Source organism: Mugil cephalus, chromosome 10, assembly GCF_022458985.1.
Source record: "Mugil cephalus isolate CIBA_MC_2020 chromosome 10, CIBA_Mcephalus_1.1, whole genome shotgun sequence".
NCBI lineage: Eukaryota > Metazoa > Chordata > Actinopteri > Mugiliformes > Mugilidae > Mugil > Mugil cephalus.
Genome location: NC_061779.1, coordinates 25,524,482 through 25,551,458, shown reverse-complemented (window position 1 = coordinate 25,551,458; position 26,977 = coordinate 25,524,482). Strand labels below are relative to the sequence as shown.

The following is a 26,977-nucleotide window of genomic DNA, read 5'->3' as shown; positions in this document are numbered from 1 at the left end:
ACAGATACTTATGAATAAAACAGATGATGCAGTTTTCCAGAGATACAAACATTTCCAAATGGCCAAAAATGAGTAGAATGCCATGGGTGACCGTGATCAAGGGATGTTCAAGTAACCGTTGTTCACCTGTAGACAATTTCACCAATGACAATCCTGATATCATGATACACGTGAAGCTCCCCTATAGAGTATAAAAAGTGCACTATGCTGCAACACAGACACACAAGATTCAGACTGACTTTCCTCAAAATTGCACATTTGTCAGACTGAGACAAACTAGTGTGAAAGAGCAAAACAAAATGCTTGCAGTATAGTACTGGAATGAAAACATTAATCTCATTGTGAAATTTACCAGCTTTACTGACCTCCAGTAGACGAGAATACCAATGAGGACAATCAGCCCAAGGACAGTAAGGGTGGAGATGACAGCCAGAGGAATCACGGCCTTCTTCTCTTTGTCTCTGACTGAGCCAACCCTCGACTCGTGGCTGCTGTTACTGGCATCTGGAGAGAAAAAAGGGTAGAAATTAAAGCTGCTACAGAGAAAGCTTCACTAACGCCATGTGTGTCAGAGCTCTGGGTTGCAGATATTTAAATAGCAGGACATTCGCCCGCAGAACATGGTACAAATACAACGTGCCACCTTGTTTGACGGAAAGAAGGAAGTCTACAAAAGAGTTTGACAGAATTTCAACCAAACCCAAACCTATGTGTTATGCTAAAACCTGGAGACGAAATACCAAAATGTATACAAAGCAGAACTGAGACCCAATGCAACTGATGTACCTCAAACAGTTTATGCTGCCTTTAGAGCAGCTTGACCTCCTTAAATCATTTGTAGGACCAGAACTCCAACATTCTCAGATCTCTTATCTACTTTCTACTTCAGAAAGATACATGAACTGCACTTACAGCCCAGTACTAAAACATGATGCACCGCCTTTCACTTTTCACCTACCTACTGCACAATACTAAACTCATCACATTCAAACCACCTGCCAACCCACTTGAAAGAAACACAGAGACGCTCAACAGCTCATAATCAAAAGTCCACCACGGATCAAGCAAGAACATATTCATCAAACTACATCAGTGCACAAGCACGGCTGAGCTGGCGTCAATCATGCAGCATAATTGTAACTTTCAATAAGGAAAAATGAAAACCTGATAACTGAACATGACCTCACTGAGACGCCGCTGCTGAATCCTTCTATTATTATCTGATAACCAGTCAGGAAAACACAGTATGGGCTAACCTTGACTCAGGCTTTGTCTGAACTTACCTCTTCTGCACAAACTGACCCAGTTCAGTTGTGAATGGCGCAGTTAGCCCTGTTCTGTTGACTAGCTTATAAAGAGCCTGTTGTGTGCCGTCTGTTTGGTGCTCACTCATAGTAAAAACACATTCATCCAACAGATCTTTGTTTGCCTCTCATAAACCCCGGACACACTGGCGATTATGATGAGAAAAGAAGAGAAAAGGCCTAGACAGAAGTTGGAGAAGTTATTCATTCTCGTGCAGTGGCAGAAGAGAGAAAGAGAGCAGAAGTGAAAGCAAATCTAATGAAAATGAAGGACTCCAAACTTCTACTAAGAAGAGCCATCTGAAAAGATTTCCCATTAAGTGACAAAGATTGAGTTCTGTTACTGCACATCTGACTGTCAGAGTGTCAGGGGCAGGATATGGAAACGTGCAGGGTAAAGAAGGATGGTATTGTAAAGAACCATAGCAATGTTTTTGCATGCTGTATTGTTGAATGATCTCCTTTGGATCGCCATTAGTTTCAGATCATTCTTAACAGAAGTCAAGGTAATTTCTAAAATCAAAAATTTGCTTTGCAAAAAGAGCTTTACAATCTGAACTACATATTCTCTACCTGTATGTCTTAGATTGAGATAAATTATTTGAAACTATTTGCAGATATGGACTCCAAACCCCTTTCTTTGTAAACATGTTAAAGTTCATGTTTTCTCATGTTATTAGGGAAGTTGCATGGTGAGGCATTTTTTGTAAATTATAGATATTTAACTCATTTAAAAGATGTGGTGAGCACTTCCTTCTGTTCCTTCTCCTACCAGGAAACCCCATTAAATGTTCATGTATAAGTGTTAGCATTCAACTTCAGTAAGTCACAACACAAACATTAAAGTTGATTATAAGCCAACTGCTAGCTTGTTGATACGTTGGTCCTTTTATTCTCTTAAGTTTTAAGACCTATGGTGCAGAGCATTCCAACCAAGGGACTGTTGTTTGTTCAGTCAAAGAGCTCTGCTGCACTCTGGTGGCCACGACAAAGACGATTTCTATGTTTCAATAGCACTAAGTTGCAAACTGATTTGCCCACAATATTCAATGATGTACTTGTCTTGCTGATAGAACAAGTAGGCCAATGTGATTTTTTTTATCAACAAGTATGCAATCTGAAGATAAATCATGCATTTAAAATGGGACTTTACAACCATCATACTTTCTGAATCAATATCAAAGTGTCAGTATAATCATCTGGATGGATTATCATGCCATGTGGTGGATTTGATTCAATAACATCATTTGCTAATTCTGAGTATTAGTTTTCAGGGTGATCTCTGGCATCCTGACAGGGGTGTGTGCATTCCCTCCCCAAGACCTCTAGCCTAATGCATGCAGCCCTGCACAACCCTGAACAGAATGAGCAGTTTAGAGACTGGATGGATGGATATTACTAAAGAGATGATGAAGAATGTGATGACACGTTTATCAAGTTATAGGATCCTATTGATGGCAGCAGTCACTGACATGAGTGAATTTTTTTTCTTTGCTTTTACAGATGAAAAATGTTGTGAATGATGGTGGATTAGACATGTTTTTGGATGTCCAAAACTCTTCCTGATCCCATGGAATTTGCAGTTGCAGTACAGTTAGTTGACCCTCTACAAGGACGGCTTTTTTTTTTTTACCTTCGACTGGCGCTTCTTCCTCCGACTCCCTTTCTGTGCGCTCTGAGATACTGAAGTCAGAAGATGCCTCGTTGTCATAGAGGCTTTCACTCTGCCCTGAGCCACTCTCCTCCTCCCCGCCCAGTGACCAGGGTGAAGTCGAGGTTACCGCTGACATGGCTGGAGCTGCTGTGCCTCCTACCTCAGTGGTCATGGCACTGCCACTCCCACTTTCAAAATAAAATGCTGAGGAGAGTTCATCCAGATCATCTGGATTCTGGCCAGACTCGGAGGCTGTAGATGAGGGGGCAGTACTAATGACTTCTGTTGAATAAGGGAGCACACTCTCCCCAGAGGCAGAGTTTTGAACCCTGTCCCACTCCTGATCTACACTCTCTTGAGAGTCAGGGAACAGAGCAGAACCGGATGCACTGCTGCTAGTATCTAGCACCTGTCCATCTGGGGTGGGTGTGAAGGAGGAGGATGCAGGAGAGGGAGGAAGGGCAGAGGTTTGGAGGGTGGAGTCTCTGCCTGACGCTGAGAACCAGGAATCCGTGACAGCAGATGCTGTGGGTGCAACAGAAATGGGCAGGTCACTATGGGTGGCTTGGAGAAGCCAGGAGTGTGGAGAGGATGAGGGAGATATAGCACTATGGGAGAATAGAGGCTGGTCTAATGACAGACCATCGGAGCCCACCACAGATAGAGAGTGTAAAAGGTCATCTGTACTAACACCAGAGGCTGAAAGGAAGTCCACGCTAGAGTGAAGGTCTAAACGAGTTGGATCCAAGGCCGAGGACAAGGGTACATGAGGAGAGGCATGCAACCACGACGCGGATGATGAGGGCTCCAGAGTACAGCCGCACATTGAGTCCACATCGCTAGTTAATGGAAACATATCACCATTGGCTTCAGGGAGAAAAGACTCTATTGTGCTACCTTTTGCATACCTTGAGTCCTTGAACTCAACCGAGAAAGATTTGGATAAGCCTGGGGTAGCACCAGAAAGGTGGAAGTCACTAGAAAGAACAACAGAAGGCTGAAGTGTGGGGCTGAGAGACAGGGAGACTCTTGAGAGGGACGGGTCCCAAGAGGACTCAGAGACCCTGTCGTTCACTGTGGTGCCAGACAGGTCGAGCAACATTTGGGGAGTGGGGGTATCGGTAAATAATGAGAAATCACCTGTAGACCCAGAAAACAAATCACCACCACTATCAATTTCAAACCCATCACTAGAGAAGATAGGTTCAGTCTGCTCACCAGACATGGAGAGTGAGGGGTGGGGGAAGTGGGGCAGGGCGGAGGCAGGGAGCGTGGGGATTGAAGGAGAAGCTGGGTCTTTGCTAGACATTGGTGCGGTAGCGACATGCTGAGAGTCCGACGCAGAGGCAGACAACACAGGCCATGACGAGGGAGGGTCATGCAAGCAGGTGGAGTGGGTGCCAGGATCCGTTGTGTCACACAGAGGGGAGGAGGCGACAGGAGGGGAGGAAGAGGAGGGGGAGACAGAGGCATGCTCACCATTCAACTGTGGCTGTGTGGTCTGCAAGAGAACGCCACTCAACTGGACAGAGGTCATAGTAGATAAAAAAGTCGAGCTGGGACTAGTGGAGCTCTGTAGATCAGCTTCAGCTGAGGAGGGCAGTTGGGCTGTTGAGGTTCCTGCCTCGATGTTTGGCACAGTAGAAATATTCCTTTCGGTGGTTGTGTTCTCATTTATGGGACGCCTCAAATCTTGGTCTGTCTCAGTCTGGATGAAGGATGATGATGATGTTGTGCTATTCATGTCACCAGGATGAGGTGCTACTGAGGTTGTGGTGCTCCTGTATGTAAAAACACCTTTACCCGCTATTGACGTTGCCTTGGTGGTTAGAGGAGTTGTGATACTTACATCACCTGTTGTTTCAGAGGAGTCGTTTGAGCTTGTGTCTCCATGAGCAGCATATATCTTGTGTGATGGAGTAGTGGAACTCGAAATAAAGAGCTCCTTGGTTGTAGTGGTGGAATCAAAGGCAACGTTGCCACTTAAGTCAATATTTTCTCCGGGTTCTGGTGACACAGTGGATTCTGGTGGCTGTGAGGTGGTACTGAGGATTTCTTCAGACTGGCTAAAGACAGGACCAGGCTGGGTGGATTTGACAGGGGGGGCACCATCTGTCTTTTCACTCGAGTAAAAAGGAGCACTGGAGGTAGAAAAAAGGGGTTCCTTGGCTGTTGTGGTGGGAAAACTGGGAGCATTGCCACTGAAGTCAGCGCTTCCTCTCGTTTCTGGTGGCAGCGTGAACTCTGATGGCCGTGTGGCTCCCGGTGTGTTTACAACACGCTGATCCAGATCATAATCCTCAGCTGGGTCTGGTTCATTCCAAGACAGATCAGGCTGATAGTTGCCCTGTTGGGAAAGAAATGTTTGTGACAGTTATAATAAATACTAATAGTATTCAATAATCAATAACATGAAAGGAAAAAGATTCCTTACCTCATCATCAAATTCATTGGAATCTGGATCCAGTGCATTTTCTGGAAAAGGAAAAAGGATACATTATTTACTTCCAAAAAAGATCAAAAAAATGAATTACACAACACCAGTGTGTAGTTTGGTTGGTTAATTGCTCAATTAAAAAGTTACAGTACACACACACACACACAAAAGAAAGAAGAAAAGCTAAAAAAAAAAAAAAAAAAAAAAAAAAAAGCAGAGACATGTGACAAAGGGAAAAAAACATAATGGAAGACATCATGGAGGTAGATAAATCCCTGGCTACTGTGTTTTTGAGTCTGATATAAAATATAGACTCTATGTTTAATGAAGTTAAAATGAATCTGAATGTGCTAGAAATGATTAATGTGATAAATGTGAAATGATAGTGTAAAATGGAAGTAGGTGGAGACAGTAGAGTTGTGTGTTGAGTCCTTGTGGTCATAATTTCAAATGGTGACAAAAAACTGACAAAAAAAACAACAAAAAAACAAAAAAAACAAAACAAAACAAAACTTGCATGCAAAATATCAGGCACTTCCATGCATGGGTTCTCCAAAAGATAAAAACAAACGGAAAACCTTAAAGAAAGAAGCATTTGCAACTAATAATTTTCCTGTTTCATCCACCTCGTAAAACCAGACGAGCCGAGAAAGGAAATTTTACTTGTCTTTGATTTCCTTCTTTTCTGTTTTGTACCCAAAACTCCACCCGTCTGTTCCATTAAGAGGGACAAACGCACAAAAAGAGTTATTTGCAAATGCGACGACTTGACTGAGGTCAGACGCACAGCACACAAGAGGCATGTTGGAGGGCAAGTGTGCGGGTGCTGGTCTCGTGGCTCTTACCTGTCTGAGGCTAAGTGACACATCATGGAGACCACGTAAGATTGGTTTGTGAAGCATGAGGTGAGGTTTTACAAGTTTAATGAACTGGGTTTGAGGGAGACTTTTGTTGGAAAAAGGGCGCAAGTGACATTTAGGATGATAATGAATTTTAATGTATCAATGGAAGGCCCTTGTTGAAATATATCTGATGTTAAAAAGGAGAAGCACAGGAAGAAAATCTAAATGACAGTAAAATAAACATTAATAAATCAATACATATCAATTACGTACATTTTTTTTGTTTTGGTTGAATTTTTTTTGTTTTTATGATGACTTCACTGTCATTTCTCAGAACAAAATACCAAATTTAATCTGAAATGGTTTTGATTATAACACACTAATACAATTAATCCATCTTTCCTCAATCTTTATTCTCAAGGAATCTCAATAAATGTATTTATGATGATGCAATGACGTTCAGTTGCCAATAAATACTGTATTACACCTAGCTAGCATTAATGTTAATTCAGCCGAGCTACTGTTGCTTTAAACCACATTTATAATCTCTATGATGGCTTAAAAGACAGAAGGCCTTATCTTTTTTACCTATCATCGTCATATCTTGCATTTATTGCTTCAAGACAGGCCTTTTGTTGAACATATGACACAGTGTGTAGTATGTCATTTTCAAGTGCAGCCAAGATGGCACCATGGCATTAGCACCAGCGTCAAAAATGGTAAACTTGTTGCAGAATACCACTCAGTCATGCAAGCGGACACTGAAATAGAATGCGGGGGAGTTTTTCTTTCTTTGAACAATGCATAGTGGTTTATTTAACATTAAGTGCAGCTGAAACACAAATGACTGCCAGTCCATGTTACACAAAAAATGCCACATGCACACGCAAACATTTATCTTACTGTCAGAGGCAGAAGGAACAGACGTCACAAAGTGAAAGCAAAGCAAAGGTTGTTTTTCCGTGTGACACAAAGGGACGCAGAGAATGAGCCCTTGAACCCAACGTAAGTTATTTCATCTAAGAAATGTAAAGAAAGTACATCTGAAGAGGACACATTGAACTCCAACAAACAGTTAAATACACAGAAAAGAAAACACAAGTGAAATAACACTGCATGTGTGCAAATGGCAAAACTGCAGAGTGAAGGGTAGTGCAGGTGAAGAGGGAAGTAAAGAAGAACTAATACTGCTGCACGAGAAAAAAGAAATGTGGGTGGAAAAAATACAGAAAAGAAAAACAAGAATAAAAAGAGAAGTTACTGCACTCACTGGTCAGAAATCTCTCCTGCCAGCTTACCCATTTGCCTCGTCATAATTATCTCATTAAAAGTAGTATACTCAGAAAATAGTTTCCCACTCTTTGTGCTAAGGCAGGCACTGTCTTTCCATGTGGATCTGATTCCAGAGATGAATTAAATTCAAAGCTTTAGTTTGTTAGTGAATACATTAAGATATTTAATGTAGGCATTTATCTAGTCTGTAAAAATAACAAAGTGCTGTCATTCTCTTAGTTGAGGTGCTCTGACCTCTGGCCTGTGTGTGTGTGTGTGTAGTTTTTGTTGTTTTTTTTCTTTTTTAAATTTCCCTCATCATTTGTGACAAGAAGAAACTAAGAATTAGACAAGTCAGAAGTGCAATGAAAACAATGTAACTAATAAATAATTTTAGTTGTGGAATAATGGCAGCAAATCATAGACGCTGTAATAAGACAAAATGCGCCTCTATAAATTAGACTACTTGATACAATTTTTAGTATAAATTAAAAAATATGAAAAAAGTTTGACTTGCAATCTTTTAATATACATCTGCTGAACTATAAATACTTACTTATTATTTATTATCACTGCAAGTCATGTTTGTTTGTTTTCACTGCTGGGAAGTGACCTCCGCAGACATAGTCGTGTATCTTGTAAAAGTCCTACTGCTCCATTTAGACAGACTACATTAAACATTGGAACAGAGTGGGTAACGTCTCTACAGTTCCTCTGTGGAAGTCTACGCTTGGTTCTGGGCTCGGTCACTCTTACCAGGGTCGTCCACGGGCATGACAACTGTCAGCGTGTCGCTCATGCGTCCGAACACTCCATTGTTGCAGACCGCTACCACTTGGACCACGTAGCTGGTGTTGGCCGACAGGTCATCGAGTATTGCTCCCTGGTGGTGGCAGAGGGATCAACATCCATTTTTACAGGGATTTTTCCCTTTCATTTCAATAAAACGGACAGGGACATGAAACTGGCAGCAGAGAGATATTTTACTGTGTGTTGAGGTTACAGCATTATTGTTTAGTAACATGTGGAGAAAGAAACACTGCGTATATAACACTGTAGACCAAACACACTCCTTGGTTTCACTCAGTTATGACAGCTGCTTGTTCAGAGGTACTAAACTAGTCGCTTTGGGTGGAATAAACAGAGCAGACATTTAATGTAAATGGTGGTTTGTGCGTTCTGAGCTTGTGAGCTCTCTCTCACCACATCCTGGTCACCATCTGTCAGGTATTCAGTGGGGACGGAGGTCTCAGTGTTGGCGACTCGGTAGGTCACAGAGTACTTCTCGATGCTGGAGTCGTACACGGCTCGTGGCCGCTCCCACGTCACCAGGAGACTGCTGAGGTTGTAGGGCGCCGCCTGGATGTTCTCTGGCTCTGAACTGCAGACTGTTGGAAACACGCAGACAACAACGTGTGAGCGACGTCCATGCTGACTGCTCCAAAATGTAAAAGCACAGTCAGATAACACTCAACAATTGTTGCAGCTTCTATTATTTCAACGGTGTGAGATGTGTTTTTGTGGATTAAAAGATTTTGCGTTTTTATTTGCTTGCTGCACGTCCCCTGGGTCAGATTTAAGAAAATGGTTCCTTCCTGTGTTTTTATAAATGATTCTAGGTCAGAGTTGAGATTAGTCACGCAGAGCTAATGCGGATGATAGACACTCAGAGGTCTGGGTTTAAAACGGATTAAAAGAGGCTGAGGATCGATGACAAAGGACGGGAGGAGGATATTCCATCTATCCAAACACTGACACTTTTCCTCCTCCACTGCATCTGAGCTGACCTTAGGCTCTGCTCTCACTGGCATTGAACTCTGACTTTTGAGGAATCAAAGTAAAACTGTGTAAAAAAAATAAATAAATAAATTAAGATGCGACTACAGACAAAACAGCAGTGAAAATGTGAGTTCATCCAGGAAAATAATCTGAGTGCTGAGGACTGGTTGGGTCTGGAAGAAGAGCTGACGTATGTGGCCACCTGGTTTAAACCACTAGAGGGCAGAACTAGCCTGAAGAACAAACCTAACAGGAATTTAGATTCAGAGCAGTTTGACACAAATCAAATCATCCTAGTGAGCAGCTATCTATTTATTTTAGTACGCCACATGTCTCTTTTTCTACATTTTGTGATTCAGTTCAGTTATTTTAGTAATAAATCATGTTTTGTACATACATAGTTTCTGTGTTCCCATATATATTCCTCATATGAAAAGTGTTATTAGTTTAGGCCTCTACTTGTTGTCTATGAGTGTGACCTTGAACCACTCTTTAGTTATGCTGCTATATACCTAGGTTACTGGGTGACCTTCTATGATGCTTCTTCTCCTGTAGTTTGTTCTCAGTGTTGACTGTTTGTGGTTTTTCAACCCTCGTCCTTTCATTCTCTTCTCTCCTATCTCCCTAACCCTAACCCTAACCCTAACCCCAACCAGCAGAGGCCGACAGCTGCCCATCCTGAGTCTGGTTTCATCTTGTTAAATAAAAGTTTTACCTCCTAAGGTCTTGAACCTGAGATGATTTATGTTGTGATTTATTGCAGTATAAATATAACTGAACTGAGCCACTTGTCAGCATTATTCATTATTTTGAAGTATGAACTTGTCTGGTATACAAAGGCAAAAGGGAGAAAAAAAGAAGAATTTAAAATAAATGTACCAAAGGGCAGCACAAACAGTTTGTTGCAGGTGTTGACACACAACATGCTCTCTGGAGTTTAAACACCAGCTTCAGTTCGCATTATCAGTTGTCACCAGCATCCAACATGGAAATCAATGGCTAACCCAGTCGATCCATCCCTCTCTGTCACTGACATTTTATTTAGGTCACTTCTGTTTTTAACTAGACTATATTTTGTTTATCATTAACTACTTACAGGAAACTCAGATGAACCACACATATTTCAGGCTGGGATCACTGTGCACATCATCATTTTTTGTAAATACTTCCTGTAACAGCAAAGACCAGTGGGCTACAGAGTTTTTGTTTGTTTGTTTGTTTGTTTGTTTGTCCTTTTCCAAGATGTAACCTCCAACACTGACACTAGTTACATAAATATGAGAACATTTATCAGACCTCTGGGGACATTAGACAACATTTTAACAATGTTCTCCCAAGCACATGCATGGAGGCGATGGTAGACAAATACTGCAACCATTTCCCTTTAAGACAATGTAAGTTCATACTTTACAGTGACTGCTGTATAATCGCATCTTTTATCAGTGGTGCATTCGAGTATTCCACAGTTTGTATTGTATCGTGTAAATTTAGCTTAACTCTTAGAGATTTTCAATCAATAGCTGAATTTCAAATGTCAGAGTGACCCTGAATGTGCCAACCAAGCTGTCGCTGTGTGTGCAGTGGTGTTACTGTAGCAGGATGTGCTGCCATGACACAATATTATGAAATGGATCGTATGAAATTGTATGTTAACCTAAGTATTGCCCCTATTACAATAGAGTCATTCAGTCAGTTTTACTACTTATAGTAATTTATCAATCTAAATGATCACTGTTGTGGCAAAGACAATGAAATGAAATATACACATGAGCTGGAGCCCACAATGTAACACATAACCTAAACTAACCTAACTCAAAGTACAGTGAGACCCGACTGTGCAGTAACTCTTCTGATGTGGATAACGAAAAAATGTAATGGGTAACTAAAGTGCAACACTGTGATGTAAGTCACAGTTGTAGCAATAGGCAGAGAGTAAAATGCGGGATACCCACCAGGTGTGAGGACTTCTTCTGTGCCGGTGTAGGAGGAGAACACCTGACCCATGAACAGCTCCTGCTGCTCCCTGTAGTTGTTCTGCAGATAGTCCATCAGCATCACATATCCGGCCTGCTGCATAGTCATCACTTCACAGAACATCTCCAACTGCAACACAAACATAACAAGAAATATCACCAAGTTAGAATTCACCCATTAACAGTGACTGCATTACTAACTGAGGTTGTGACTTTCTAAAATATTAAAGATGAGGAAAAATCTATGTTTAATGTAACACTATTCTTTAGAAGTCCTATAATGGTAAAATATGATTAAATATAAGTTATGGTCAAATTAAAAAAAAAAAAAAAAAAAAAGCCCTAGAAAGACACACTCCTAATTGAAGGTCCTCAGTGATCAAATGCAAAGAGAACAAATTTGACTACATCCTGGTTCTACCTATAAAACATGACTATATGCAAATAAAGAGTCAAGTGAATGGTTTATCAACAGAGCACAAATAAACTGAGCATCAGCAACAAAAGTTCTGTAATTATTTGGAAGTGAGAGGGCGTGAAGTTGAAGTTGTAAATGATGTTGAAAGGGCCCATTATGCTGCCATTGTACCTGTACCAGGTGAGTCACTTGCCTGTTGTTACACAACACTCATCATCTGACTCACACAGGGTAAAATACCACCGCAGAGCCAAGGCTGAAGCCCATTAGGGTGGTTGTTAAAGTCGTGACTTTAAACTATTAAGTTCTGGCGGCCTTATCCGGGCTGGAATGTAAACGAGCTGGGACACATCACAGAGGGTTGGAGAAACCCCGGAGGTTTCTCTCCAGAGAGCACAAGGTTGATTTATTTATTATCATGGTTCACCTGATCAATTACAAGGATACTTTTTTTTTTTTAAAGCTGATAATAAATATAATGAAACATTTCTAAATTCAGAAAGGTGCATGTGCAATGATTAATACAAGTAAAGAAATTACATTTGAAGAGTGAGGACTTTCTTTAGCTAAGGCTATTTTAGAATGGCAAATTTTTTAAAGTTCGCAAACATCCAGTTTCATAAGTGACAACTTATTCTTTGAAACTGAGGAATGCTGATTTTGGAGAATATTCAGATGAGAACATTTCTGTGAACTTGCAGAAAATGAGGGCCTTTATGGAAAGCTGAGCAATTTGTCTGCAAAGGTGGAAATATTTTAAGGTTTGGATAACTCTGGGACATTTCGCACCTTAAACTTTATTTTGTAAATCGTCTTTTATTCATCTGTGTCTTTATTAGCTGAAGGGGATGTTCATTCTATTAGTCACTGACTTCTTGAACTGTATTGCACCTCCTTTCCTACTATGGTGCTGGAGTAATATGGGTAAAAAAAAAAAAAACATCTCATGGCCCCACAGTTTTACGGTTGTGACCAGAATGAGGCTTTTGGAGCAAATGAGGGGGCGGGTGGGGGGAGGTGGGGTCCTCACAGAGTGAATGGTCAGTAAAAACTGATGTCTGCACCTCAGCTGGCATCAAACCGGAAACTTCTCCGTGTGTATGCGTGTGTATGTCAGTGTGCTTTCAAAACTTGAATACCGTAGAGACCTTTTGTGAGTCTATATTTGTTTGAAGTAATGACTGCCTCTATACGCCTGTCAATCATGCTCGGCCTGAGGGCAGCGGCTTTCTCTCTCCCACACACACAGTTGTTGACAGCGTGCTCCGTCTTTGCCTCACCCATCACTGTTGTGATTCCTAAGCTCTGGTATGATAATTCCCCCTTTCAGTTACTCAAACACGTTTCCAAAAGGTTATTCACGGACATTTCTGTAATTGTCTTTTCATCTTGAACAAAAGCTCCAGTGCTGATGTTTGACTCTTAAGGGCCTCAATGGTCACATGGACGCGTAGTCATCTGCAGCACATGTGCCAAGTGCATTTAGCTTTACATCACTACTGATCAGTTTTAAATTTTTATCCATCTCACATGGTGATTGGTTTCCATTCAGATATGTGAAAATAATCTATTTCATTTATTGTCAAGTGCTTATATTAAGGATGTCCTGATCGCTAACAGGAGATTGGTATCAAGGCTCATCAGGGCATTTTTAAAAGTGATGGAATTATTGATACCTGATCTTTGGCATTTTTTATTGCTGAGTGTAGAGCATGAATATTTATGTGAATAGCCAGGGGAGGAAATGTATGATTGTATTGGCTGGATGCAACTGGAACCCCTTGATTCTATCAACCCTCAGGACTTCTTATGAGTGTGGTGATGAACAGTGGCACTGAACATAGATATAAAGAGTAACCTGGGTACAAGTACCAGTAGATAAGTAGAAAAAACAATGCGTAAGGTTCCTATCCCTTTTCACATTTTTATTGTGCATTTGAGGCTGGGGATGGAGATGTGGTACCAAGATTCCACCTGCGAGGTTCAAATGCAACACCCACTAAACTTTATGTAGCCCAGTCTCCAAAATATTTAATACTTGCTAGACACTTAAAAAATACACATAGACTAGTAGACTAGGCTATGTCAAAATAATAATGAGTAGCTGATAAGTGAAGAGTATATTTCAGTGCTGGACCTCGATGGAACTGGATGTCTCACCTGTTCATCAGAGATAGTCACAGTGTTCTTGAAGACGATCCACTCAACGGTCTCACTGCAGGGTGGGGTAGTCAGGGATCCATTGTAGATGAAGTATTTGTCAGTGGAGTTTGGCAGGAGACCTCGCAGGGTAAAGGGTAAAACCTTTGAACTTTTTCCTGGACAACCAGACAAGACAACTTAAAAACTTCCTTGTGTTTAATTTTATTTCTATCCATCCAAATTATCGATTAAGAAGGAAGAACAACAGTTTGAAGAAAGTCTCATTGTCTTTGGGCACAGCTTCAAAATCTGTTGTATTAACAGGAATCAGTGATGTCAGTGGTCAGAAGTACAAGCAGTTTCAGCTTTGGTTTCTAATCATTAGGAATCAAGGACAGTGCCAAAGACGAGTCAACAGCAACTGAGTCCTTTTGAATGAATGACCATTAATTGAGTAACCTTATTTTCACCATGTAATGCAATGTTTGTCCATAAATTAATACTTACATTTAAAGGTAGAGGTACACAGTTGGTGAAGTAATTTTCCAAAAATGTTTGCACTATTTACATGGAATGGTATTAAACTGATCCAGTTTTATTCACGCCTCTGAAGAGGCGTTTGTTTACACAATGTGATACGGTAAACTAATGTTATTTCAGATGTGTGTACTTTGTGTATACAAAGCCACAACAGATTTGGAACGGCCTCTTCTGTGGGCAGGTTGCTTGCATGGAATACATACTGGTACATGCAAGAATTATAGTCATGGCTGTGTAAGCATGGCAACTCAGAGTATTAATCAACATTTCACAAAATATCTGATTTACAGTCACAGGCAACACTGATTAGAGACCCATGTAAAAAGTGCAGAATGTTCTTTTTCAGAACAACACAACAAAGGAAAATGCAGGAGAAGGGAGAGAGGAAGGAACAGCCGTACCATATCGGCTCACACTGTTGATGCCATCTGTGATAGCAGCAAAGTTCATGTTGTCTTCAGTGCTTGTCTGTAAAAAGAGAATTGACATGATTACCTAAACAACATATAGACATACCAATGATCATATAGACTAGACTGTAAAATATTACAGAAACAAAAGCCCATGGAAACTATGGTGGAAGGTTGGCTTTAACAAGAAACTGAAGCTTGAAATGCTAGATTATCTGATATTTACTAGATCCCTTGTCTGCTAGGTACTTAGCAGTCTGCTTTCTGGTTAACTATGGTTTACATACTGAATCGCAGTTTTAAGATGTTCATTACTTCATCATAACACAATTATTATTATCATTAAATATGCATCCATTCATTATTCAGTTAGTACCTTTTATTGTTTTTTCAGTGCTAGAGCAGTAATATTTTTTGACAAACCTCCTAAGTGACTATGGAAGTAGCTCCGTTTACTGGAAGAAGAAGTTGTAAGAATTCATTTGGATTAAAGTGGGTCACATGGGTTGCTTGATGTTGGCTTGTGTAGCCCAACATCTTGCCAGAAAGTAATCAACATTACTGGGAACAACATCAGATCTTGATGTCAGATCAACCTAAACCCTTCCGACATAAGTTCATTCAAGAAATCCATTATTGTTCTCTGTGAACTTTTAAGTTACATATCCTTCAGGTTCACCAACAAAGCCTACCAACTCCCCATCATGAATGTTTCCCCACCCAACCTGTAGCTGAAAACACACACAAGTACAGCCTGAAGCATCACATGAAACGTTTTTCTGAGTTTTGTTCAGACCTGACAGGTTAGACATGCCAGCACAGCCCGTGGGCACATGACTACACAAAGCAACACAGACAGAAAAAACTGAAGCTATGCATGATGCTTGGTACAAACCCTGACACTGAACACGAAAACACAGACAGCAAACAAGAGCATGGCAGTGATTTTCAGCCAACCAGTATATTCACTTGGGTATGACTACTGGTGGTATTAGTACAAGACTTGATTTATTGACTGTCTGACTTTTTACACTGTAATAAAAGTTGAGCTTTTTTTAGCATGCCAAGTTTTTCCTTCAATTGATTTGTCCTCTCAAATCAGATATTTTGTGAAATGACAACCAACACTACCAAAGTTATCTGTGTTTTGTACAAGAATAGGCCAATTCCTCACCCTGTTAGATTACAACAGTAATAGTTACTTTTATGGAACGCCCATGATGAAAAACATATTGTAGTCCATCTTACTTGTTAAATGATATTAAGCATTAAACTGTTTAGTCAGAAAAGAGTGTGTATGAGGATAGCTAGTAGCATAACTACACGGCTAAAAACAAATTAAATTATGGACACCAACTAGCGTAATTTTGTTGTCAAACTGTTTGGTTGCTGTCATTTAACAATTTAGCAGAACAGCCCATGCCAGTTTAGCTAATAGGTCAAATGAGCAGCTATGTTCTGCCCTGGGTTAGCATTCAGTTAGTTTGACCATTTAGTGAGTTTGAGTGTTGGTGTTAATTTAGCTAATGGCTCAGTTTAGTAGCAACAATGTTGTCCACGTCAGCTATTGCCTATTTTCAAAAAACAAAACAAAACAAAAAAACTAGTGGTTCAGGTTAGATATAGTGGGTATGCATGTGACATCACAGCTAGCAAAGTCTCCATGGTTACGGCCACTGAGTGTCAAAAGTTCGAATCATAGGCTTTAATAGCATCTAAATTGTAAAATTGATTTAAATAGGTTGTGTGATTGACTGGTTGTGTGATTGACTGTACCAACAGATCTGAAAAGCAGTCGGAGAGGTATATATATATATATATATATATTATATATATATATATATATATATATATATATATATATATATTTTTTTTTTTTAATAGATATCTCTGACAAAGAAGTAAATTATACGCTGCATTGGGAAGAAACAACTGGAATCCACGCGCTGAAACCTGGTGTTGTGGTTCACATTTATTTTCAGGTAATATTAATTAGAACAAATATTTTACACTGATTTTGCCATTTAATATTTGTCAATAATGCTTTATCATTAATTTCACATATTTCGTTGCTCTGATTGGGAATAAAATCTCAAAGAAGTGTTACCCGACTCATTTGTTCCAGTATCATTGTTAGTTTTAGCTACTGGAAAAAGATGGGTCTAAACATAAATTGGCTAACAATTTAGATTTTTTTTGTTAATAGTTTAGATTTGTTAAAAACTCAAACAACATCAATACAGGTTCAACTAAGCTAATAAGCCTGTTTTGCTGTTTGTTTAAGGTGTTTTAGGGCAGACTGAAAAGCAGTCGGAGAGGTATATATATATATATATATATATTTTTTTTTTTTTAATAGATATATCTGACAAAGAAGTAAATTATACGCTGCATTGGGAAGAAACAACTGGAATCCACGCGCTGAAACCTGGTGTTGTGGTTCACATTTATTTTCAGGTAATATTAATTAGAACAAATATTTTACACTGATTTTGCCATTTAATATTTGTCAATAATGCTTTATCATTAATTTCACATATTTCGTTGCTCTGATTGGGAATAAAATCTCAAAGAAGTGTTACCCGACTCATTTGTTCCAGTATCATTGTTAGTTTTAGCTACTGGAAAAAGATGGGTCTAAACATAAATTGGCTAACAATTTAGATTTTTTTTGTTAATAGTTTAGATTTGTTAAAAACTCAAACAACATCAATACAGGTTCAACTAAGCTAATAAGCCTGTTTTGCTGTTTGTTTAAGGTGTTTTAGGGCACATATAGATATTGGTTAAGTCAGTACCTTCTCTCCAGTAATTAATTTGTTGTGACCAGGCAAATGAGCCTTGCAAGTTGAAGGTAAACATCTCCAGCTTTTTAGTTTAATTTACTGTGTCTGATAGACCCTTATTTCATGCTCTAAAAGTAATGAGTTATTTACTTTCCAGTGCTACCAGATACCAGTAAACAGATCTGTGTCTTATCAGGATACGTGATCATGTGCCTTGTATTGCACAATCACACACCACACACCTCAAAGAGCACAGCAAGTGCTGTGATTCTGCCTCTGGCCTTGATGGTTTCATCTAAAGAGTCAAAGCGATGTGCTTCATAACAGTAGATCTGCATCTATAGATGAAAACAGAAAGATGTTAACACCTGTAAATCCAATGGTGACAAGTGCTTTCACATTTTCATTTTTACCGTAGTTAGACAATGATTTGACGGTGTTTTTTAACAGTGGGAGACAGTTAATTGAAGTATACAGTCAGATATTACTGTTACACACTGCAGGAAGGAGTAGTAAAAATGTGATAGATATGCAGCCTTGTCCTCACTGGTTGTCCAGTGTTCTTGATAACTTAATCGTCAAAAGAAGTACTAAATTGTTTGTTGTATCGTAAATGTCTTTAGAAGCCTTCCATTTTAAATGTTAAATCTGCAGAAACTGTGGAAGAAGAAGGATGGATTTATATTTGGGATATAATTGTAATGTTTGAATTCCTGGTAAGCGATTATTGTATAAGAGTAATAATGTATAAGAGTGGAGAAAACAACTAAATGTTTTAGATTATCACTTCTTTACAACTTAAGTGAGTATATATCATCTAACAGTACAGTTAGCAGCAGTACATGAGCTCTCGGTATCTCACCTCTAAAGGGTACTTTACTCCATCCAGACTATGTTCTGAGCCCTCTGAAGAGGCGTTGCAGCGTCCCCAGTGGAAGGTGATGCGCCCTACCTTGAACTTTGACCTGAGACCCCCTCCACTGACGTAGAAGTCTCCATCCACATCGACCGCCACTAACAGGAAAGACAAAGACATGGGCATATTTGCAGAGGTGAGGAAGTTGGGAATTCAACGTAACACTGTGTGCGTCAAAATGTGAATAAAAATTTCTTAGCATCTCTGTGAACAGTTTTATCAAACAGATCAATAGCCTATAGTGTTTAAAATCTTAGAAGAGTTGATTGAATCACAGAATAAACTCTACCTCATGGAAAATTGATTATAAATGTACAGAAGACCAAAAAAAGATTAGAGCACACTTTATAAAAATCCTTTACAACACCTTTACTTGACCATCAAACAATGACTGAAACTAGGGATCTTCGTATAGCTGGTCTTTGTGTGACTTGACAAAAGGTAACCTCAAGGATTGAAACGTTCTTTCAAAGTCTAACAAAGGTGGAGCATTGTATAGTTCTTTCATCTTCTCTACTATACACCTTACCCATGTGAATGCATGAACAAAATTCTGTCTCTGCAAAATGTTCCATCTGTTGGCAAATTATGGACTCCATTTTGCTTTCAATATGTTATTTTTTTTCTGCTTGTGGCCTGTCCGGATCTCATCTGTATTTATTATAACCCTGTATGAAATCTAATTTCCGCTCGAGGTAAAATAAATATTTACTCAACTTGTCGCTGACTCAGCCTTGTTGAAAAGTATGTTCGCACCATATCAAAAGAATATGGCCTATCCATCACATCTTTTTCCAAACAGAAATCCTACGTTTGTACCGGAGTGTGGTCGACTCGCCGCTGTGTAAAAAGAGCGTATGGATTGGCAGTTTATGCCTTGAACTTACATTGGGCCCATTGCAAATATAAACAGGTTTCAGTGCTATCTGCTCTAACTGTGCTCAGATGTCCACCAAACATATCCATTAATTAAAGCCTTTAGTGCAGCTGGCGACCGAACAACAACTACAACAGAGTGCTTGTTATTTCACCGAGAGTCTTGTTGCTAAGAGGCGCTGGCCTCGTCTGTTTGGAGCTTTTCGAATGGCAAGGCGGGATCTCTCTTGTCTACAATTTCACTTAACAGTTACCCTGAATGCACACTGTAGCTTATTGTGTTTCACACCACTTAAAGCGAGGACATATATAAAAGGCTCTCAGTCAAATGAGAAACTGGTAACTGTACCCTTTACAAGAGGACAGCGCTGTATGAGGAAAGGCCCTGTTACTCAGAATCTACAGTATTTGGAAGAAGCTCAAAAACAGAAGGTCAGGAAAGGAACAGAAGAAAAAAATTGTTTGTTTGACTCACTGGTCAATTCAAAGTGGTTATTGATGCCTATTGTTGTTGCCTATGATGCACATTATGTTTAAAAAAGAATAAAATGGTTAATAAGTATTGTGGCAATAGGGATAACAGGGTTTTTCCTCTAAATTTCATTTTATTTTTAATTATTGGGGATACATAATACATCAACAATCAAATTTTAATGAACCCTACAACAAGATCTTGTACAAAATCCCCATCCAACAGTTGATGAGATGTGTTGTATATATTATGTACGAACATGTTCTTTGTTGTTGAAGGCACTGACTGAAAACACAGGTTCTTGAGCCACCAGGGTTTATCCCCTTATGATCCTAAATGTCTGTAAAACAAATTTAAACCTACTGTACACTGTAGTCGTAAAACGATGCAACATTATTTTCTTACCCGTCTTGCCATCGTTCTTGATGGTCGTGCTGTCATTCGTCAGACTCTGCCAGCCATCAAACCTCAGTTTCTGGTACTGTAGCTTCACCTGGGCCAGGTTCTCCTCGATGTTAATGGGTGACTGTTTGGCATTGCTGCAGGATGGAAACTTCTTGGCCCAGTTGTTTTGGTTTAAGGTTCCTAGAAGGCAGATAGAGAACAAGTACTCAAACAAGGTTCTAACTAGACTATTTTCCATTTTAAGATGTAGTCAGTTGTCAGTTCACTAGTCCCCAACACATATGACAATTATCAGGACAGGAATCTGATTCTTAAGACCCAAAACACTCTCATGTTTTGGATCTAAAATTTCCTTTTAATAGAAATTAAATCAAAGCAGTGAGTGGGATGGATGAATGAGTACAGAACCAAATTGAACAATGCTGTTTCCACAACTTGCATAACTTCCATAACACCAGACTGAATGAAAATATGATAAGAATCCAATGCTATGCTTTTCGCAGATCATATACTGTATTCACAGGCTTGTTTTTACAGTACATAGGGCCATTCTACCTATCACAATGATGCAACTTAGGGTTCAGTATCTTGCTCAAGGACCCTTTGGCATGTAACCTTAACACTGGGGATTGAATCACTAAAGCTGTGGTTAGTGGGCAACCCACTCCAACTACTGAACTACTGCTGTCCCAGTTGTATTGTTATGTGACTTTTGAGTATCTTTTCCCTACTGTCGTCAGACCACACAATGAGGCGATTATTGGTATTCATTTATTCAGCAGTCATCCCTCCATGTGAGAATAAATGTCAGGGACCCTTGTGCTGAGCCAAAACTTCATTCACAAACCTTATGCTTGCTTTTAATTTTATTGTTACCCATCTGTGTGTGGTTTAGTGGTCAAATATGCAAAATTTCCATTAGGTCCCCAAGTTCTCATAACCCTTACGACTAGAGAGCTGTCAAACATTTGGAGGGTGTAATTATATATTTTATTCAGTAAACGGCTATTATATGAGTGTGCATAATAATCACGGGGGATTAAGGGTTTCTGGTCTGTTCTGTATCCTCTGAGCATGCAAAGTTCTCTTGACAGACCACGGGAACATATGTGTCTTTAACAAGGCAGCAAAAGGAGTGCAGTATATATAATTAGGGTTCCCATTGACTGACGATTTCAGAATTCCATGTCTTCAAGTGTACTCACTATAAATTTGGAATACATTTTAAAAATTGAATAAAAAATCAGGAATACATTCTGGTAGTTACTATTTATGTATTTGCCACAGAAACACAACGAATGTATGTATATTAAATGTGCACAAAGTATCAGACAGGTGTTACACAGGATATTGTGTCGTCATTTGATTGACAAACCAGTGATTGACATAATGGTCTGCGCCCTGTGAAAGCTGAGAGATGATTAATAATCTACAGCTGTTCTAATGCACTCTGACTCTAATATTACTCCCATTTCATTTCTTACAGCTTTCATAAGGCCAAAGTCCAGGATCCTTCAATGTTCAAGCAGACATCTGACATACAGCCTGCAGCGTTTTACTAACAACTGCTCCTCAAAGAAAAGTGTCCAGCATCAGGTTTCTCCTTTGCTTTCACGCACAAAGAACACACTGACATGATGGATAGCATACACGCAGTATGGAAAGTGTTATTGTCTGGAATACTAATCTCTCTTCACAGAAGAGTGTGTCGGTTGCACTGCAGAGTGACCCAAACAGATTTAATCCAGCTGTCCATATTCATGACAAACTGATCTATAGCTTCAGGCTTTTTGTTTCAATTTTATCAACAGCAGGTGGACATCAATATACATAATTAGAGCGGTCCGCATCCCTTCAGACGATTCCATATCCAAATATGTATGTTTATATCCTTTAGCCAAATAAATGTTTTACTGCCTGAAAGCGTCTTTTTTCACTCACACTGAGAGGGGAAGTTATAGGGGTTAGATAGATTTATAGAGTTCAGGACTTAGGTTCTTTTACATTACAAACATCTTCTGAATAAAATCCAGATGAGATTTCATTTAGCCCTGAGTCTATGTATGCAATCCCACTTTCCACATCATGAATCTTACTAGACTCTGTCTTTTACCTAACAACTACTCATAACAGAAATGATGAATCTTTTAACTAGTTAATTAACTAAAATGTAAATGTTACTAACTGAAATGACATTAAGCAAGGCACCTAACACTCCTTGGTGGTGCACATGGCTGCTGACTTCTCTAAGGGTCTTCACTAGCTTGTGTGTGTGTGTGTGTGTGTGTGTGTGTGTGTGTGTGTGTGTGTGTGTGTGTGTGTGTGTGTGTGTGTGTGTGTGTGAAACATGGATGAGATGAATGTGTGCTTTGAAAAGCATAACTCAACAAAATATCCTCTTCTCAACAAGGAGTGTGACAAAAGTTTCAAAGCATCTCTCATTCACACCAAATGTCAGTATGTAAGGGTCAGTATCTTACCAAATATGATGAAGAATCTGGGTCATTTTCATAGAGCAGGAGTATAGCATCTACTGTTTTCAAAAAATATAAGTAACCAGTTGCTCCTGTAATTTAATCTTTCTTGAGTCATGTGTAATAGCTCTAAGATCATCATTGTCTCATTTTTAAAAAAGGACATTTAATAGAAACTAGTGAAATGTGTCGAGGGCTTACAGTTTCCAGATGGAGTGTGTTAAATATAAACATTTCCTCATTACACAGAGTGAGGTTGTCTGGATCGGATAACACACGTTATCCCAGTATGATCTGACAATGTTCCAAAGAGCTTCTTGTGATGTCAGGGATGTTCGGTTGGGTTGAAGTCAGGAGATTATCCAGGAAATTACATTTGCTTATTTAGGAAATTCAGTACAGATGATTGAATTTCTTTTCCATCTCTTAGTCATTAAAAATGTTTTATTTCTTATTTTATTTTTCCATTTCGACTCTGCTTGATCGTGTTTTGGATATGACTGTTCCACTTCCAGCAAAGTATTTGGACTGCCCCCTGAGAGACCTCAAGTCTAACTGTAGATTGAAACTGAGAAGGCCTCTCTTTGCTTAGAATAACAATTTGTCACTTTCTGTCAGTTCTGTTGTCTGTCACTGTCAGGAAGCAATGCTGCCAGCTGACAGCCATGGGCGAGCCTAAAGGTCCAGCTGATAATTAGATTTAGTAATCAATGACTCATCATTAACGTTAGGGGACCATCTTTATCAGGGCTGGGTGGACAACAGTCCTAATAATGACAGCTGTTTCTATCTGTGGCACTTTGTATTCATTCTTCTTGAGTAGAAATCCAATCTATGTCAAATGTGTGCTGTGGAGAACTGCTACATGACAAGAAAGAAGCTGCAGCCTCCTGAATTGTCACACTGAAGTTGCCAGGTTTTCTGCCATCGTGCCCATGATCCAAGCACAATATGTGTTTAGGACTGAATGATACTCACACAGGATGCGCTTGTATGATGTATTGTCAGACCACATTGGAAATCAAAACAGACAAAACTAAAGGCAGACTAAAACACCTGCAGTCACAAAAATGCTGAATCTTACATAGGTTGAATCAGAGGGTTATGGTGCTCTCTGTGGTCCAAGACATTTATACTTTGGAACTTGGTTGTTCATGTGTCATCCCCTGTTAACACTACAGTTCAAAACAACTACAAGTCAGTATCCTAAAGAATGCATGCACTTATTCCGTCTTTCCCAACTGTGGGTGTGCTGACCACCGCCTACTCATCAACTTTATGTATATTTATATAATATACTGACTATAGAAGTACTTTCATAACTCCACTTCAAAGAAACCTAGCTATCCCCTTAACATGGAGCTTTTCTAGTACTCTATTTGACTTCTTTATGTACTTTTAAAAGGACCATAAATATAAATCCACCCTGTGAGCACAAAATATTTACCTTCACGTCCCTTTAAGAAGTTTAAATAATTTTCTACATCAGAATACAGAATGCATTCTCCACTATAACACTGTTGTACTCATTGAAGTTATATGATGTTTATACTTAAGTGAATTATGCAAACTCAAGACGTATGCTCAACTAAATATTAGATTAAAAAAAAATCAAATTCACTATGCTGACTTGATCCAAAGGTTGTGGAAACTTTCACATTCACATTCTTCTATTTCTCCCAGATTTTCTTTCATTGGACCTAAGTTACCTAGATACACCAATCAGACATAACATTATGACCACCTTCCTAATATTCTGTAGGTCTTCCTTGCACCTCCAAAACAGCTGTGACTCATCAGAGAATGGACAGGGACCTTCTGAGGGTGTCCTCCTGTAGAGGACAGGTCAGCACCTGTCTGTGTCAGGTTGCATCCTGCTGGGGATGGTTCCTGCCATCAAAGAGTGTCATTGCTATGGGGTGGGGGTCTCTGATCTGGATAACAATATACTTGAAATGGGAAACCAAAAAGGACTTGGCATTTTTTAGTCCAGTGATTTGTCCATCCATTCATCCATCCTGGCCTCTTCCTTCCTACTCTTCCTTCCTTACCTTCTAGTATTATAGTCTCCCCAAGGCCAAATGTAAATGAAAGACTAATGGATCTAAACATTTAGTCCATCTACTTTCTGATAGTTTGTGAGAAATACACAGAAAGCAGTTAATGTGCCTGACAAATTATCAAAGGACATTACTCCTTATGAGAAGCAGGACATTTGTTGCTGTTTTTCACAGTAAAAGCAAGACTGCTGCAAAGCTTAGAAAAGCTAGCAGAACAAAAGGCAGAGGAAATCCATTCAGAACAATACAGGATTCACACTAAGGGAAGTTAAGACATGGAAAGAAACAAAGAGCAAAATGATAAAACTAAAGTACCGCACCAAGCACAAGACCAAACACTGCTAATGCATTGCCAATTAACTACTAGTTAGTTAGTGCAGACTTGTCACATGCTTAGTCCTCTAAGGCCATATGAAGATTCGTCTTTCGAGTTTCAGCAAAATGTTTCAAGGATTTTTTAATGAAGTGAAATTTGAAATTGGGCAAGGTACTGTAAATGGAAGGTCAGAAGTAACATTTCTTCTTGAACAGATCTGGAATTAAGATTGAAAACCATCACAACTTATTTTGTGGCATTCACTTCATGCCAAAAGCTGCAATATTTCCCTCTGAAGTTGATTGACTGATTTGTAATCAGACGTCTTCTGTAAGTTCACTTAAGGGGCATTTATGTGGGAAGAAGCTAGCAGCAATGTGGCGGCAAGAAACCATGGATTCTTATCTTTAAAATGCTGTATATTATATTCAACAGCATATTTAGATATTTATTCACATGACAGTGTACCTTATTTTTATACCCATATTTTCGTTACCTCCATACATCCTCAAAACCTTTGTTACGCCACTCAACAGTAATGATGTTGGGTGTGCTTTCTCTCTCTCTCTCTCTCTCTCAAACAGTAACACACATACACAATTAACATTGTAGTTTGTGCAGCTCTGAGGTCAGCATCTATTGATTGCATCAAAACACAAACACAACAGCGATGTCAGTGCACTGCAAGACACTCAAATCTGCACATAAACAAACAGGCAAGCAACACCCAAGGACTCCAACCATTAAGACAAAGCAAAGAGAAGCCTGCAAACCCAAGACGTGTCTAAATCTGTGAAGTGAATAGCCTTTTACAGAAAAGTACTGTAACGGTACTCAATATACTTCGTTCATATGGTGTCAGTTTCCTCTCCTGCAAGTTGTGGAGTCCACCAGGGCACAGATTTGGAACCAGTGCAGGTGACAAGGTCTTTATCAATGCTCTGTGTGACACAGATGACACAGACGGAGAGTCCTACACATCAGACTAAAATGATCATTCTTGGCCAACTTCTGAGATCACACTCTTCCATGCTGACACATATTGTAATTCACTTTGTTTTAGTCCCACAAATATTTGCTGCCGCAAATGAACACTAAATGTAGATTAATCCTCATCTGAAAATTGGCTCCAAAAATATTTTCTGTGCTAAGTACTATAATAACCAACTGTTTTGGGAAATCACTGAACCTTTGAATATCTAGGTGTCTTCAGTAGGGTAGGCCAGTTCTGACCAGGAAACCTATTTTCAAGCTAATTTCATGTTCCGTAGAAGCATTCGCAAAGGTAAAACACCTACACTACTGCATCTATATTGTTTATCCTCCTTGGTTTTATTGGTGTATAACTCAGAGACTTCCTGAGAAGAAGTGTTTTTTTCTAATCACACATGTCGTTGTCCATATTCAGTGTGGTGAGTCTTTGTGCTTGTAATTCAGAATTTTCATCTTGGAAATTTTTGAGCTTGAGATGAACTGTAGCATAAGGCAGTGTAACCCCAGCTCCTGCAGCAACGGGTGCTATCAAGTGCTGAGTAAAAATGCTACTGCTTGGGAGAATAGACTATCCTAACACTGAGGCATCACTCAACAGTAGAACTTCCCGACCTGATGACTGACAGCAAGTAGTTGTTGTTTTACGTGCAAGCCCAAAAATGTGCCGCCTGCAGACCATCTAATGAGCATTCCTGTGCTTCTAGTATTTTCATTTTGTCACCAGGGACTGTTCATGTGAGACTTACCTGCATAGGACCAGTCAATGTCTTCCGAGAACTTGCGTTGATTCCTGTACGCATAACCTTCAGCTGCAACAGAGAGAAAAACAGATGGTCAGTGTCTCTTGTTCATGGGATATATTTATGACTTTTCATCATTTTAATGTTATGGAAGTTATTTGTAAAAAA

At 39.5% G+C, this 26,977-nt stretch overlaps 1 protein-coding gene across 5 annotated transcripts in view; it reads right to left on the bottom strand.

Moving 5' to 3' along the window:
* The window catches only part of ptprz1a (protein tyrosine phosphatase receptor type Z1a), a 78,307-nt gene that overhangs the window by 19,064 nt on the left and 32,266 nt on the right, over nucleotides 1-26,977 (bottom strand). For 3 of the 5 annotated variants that reach the window (XM_047597022.1, XM_047597023.1, XM_047597024.1), the window contains exons 2-13: nucleotides 26,816-26,878; nucleotides 20,227-20,406; nucleotides 18,420-18,571; nucleotides 17,800-17,895; nucleotides 14,763-14,829; nucleotides 13,840-13,997; nucleotides 11,241-11,391; nucleotides 8,713-8,897; nucleotides 8,266-8,392; nucleotides 5,393-5,433; nucleotides 2,938-5,305; nucleotides 366-504 (exon numbers count right to left, since the gene is read on the bottom strand). In XM_047597022.1, coding sequence (XP_047452978.1) covers nucleotides 366-504; nucleotides 2,938-5,305; nucleotides 5,393-5,433; nucleotides 8,266-8,392; nucleotides 8,713-8,897; nucleotides 11,241-11,391; nucleotides 13,840-13,997; nucleotides 14,763-14,829; nucleotides 17,800-17,895; nucleotides 18,420-18,571; nucleotides 20,227-20,406; nucleotides 26,816-26,878 — 3,727 coding nt within the window. The remainder of the gene's footprint in view (nucleotides 1-365; nucleotides 505-2,937; nucleotides 5,306-5,392; nucleotides 5,434-8,265; nucleotides 8,393-8,712; nucleotides 8,898-11,240; nucleotides 11,392-13,839; nucleotides 13,998-14,762; nucleotides 14,830-17,799; nucleotides 17,896-18,419; nucleotides 18,572-20,226; nucleotides 20,407-26,815; nucleotides 26,879-26,977) is intronic. The other 2 variants (XM_047597025.1, XM_047597026.1) reach the window with 2 other exon arrangements.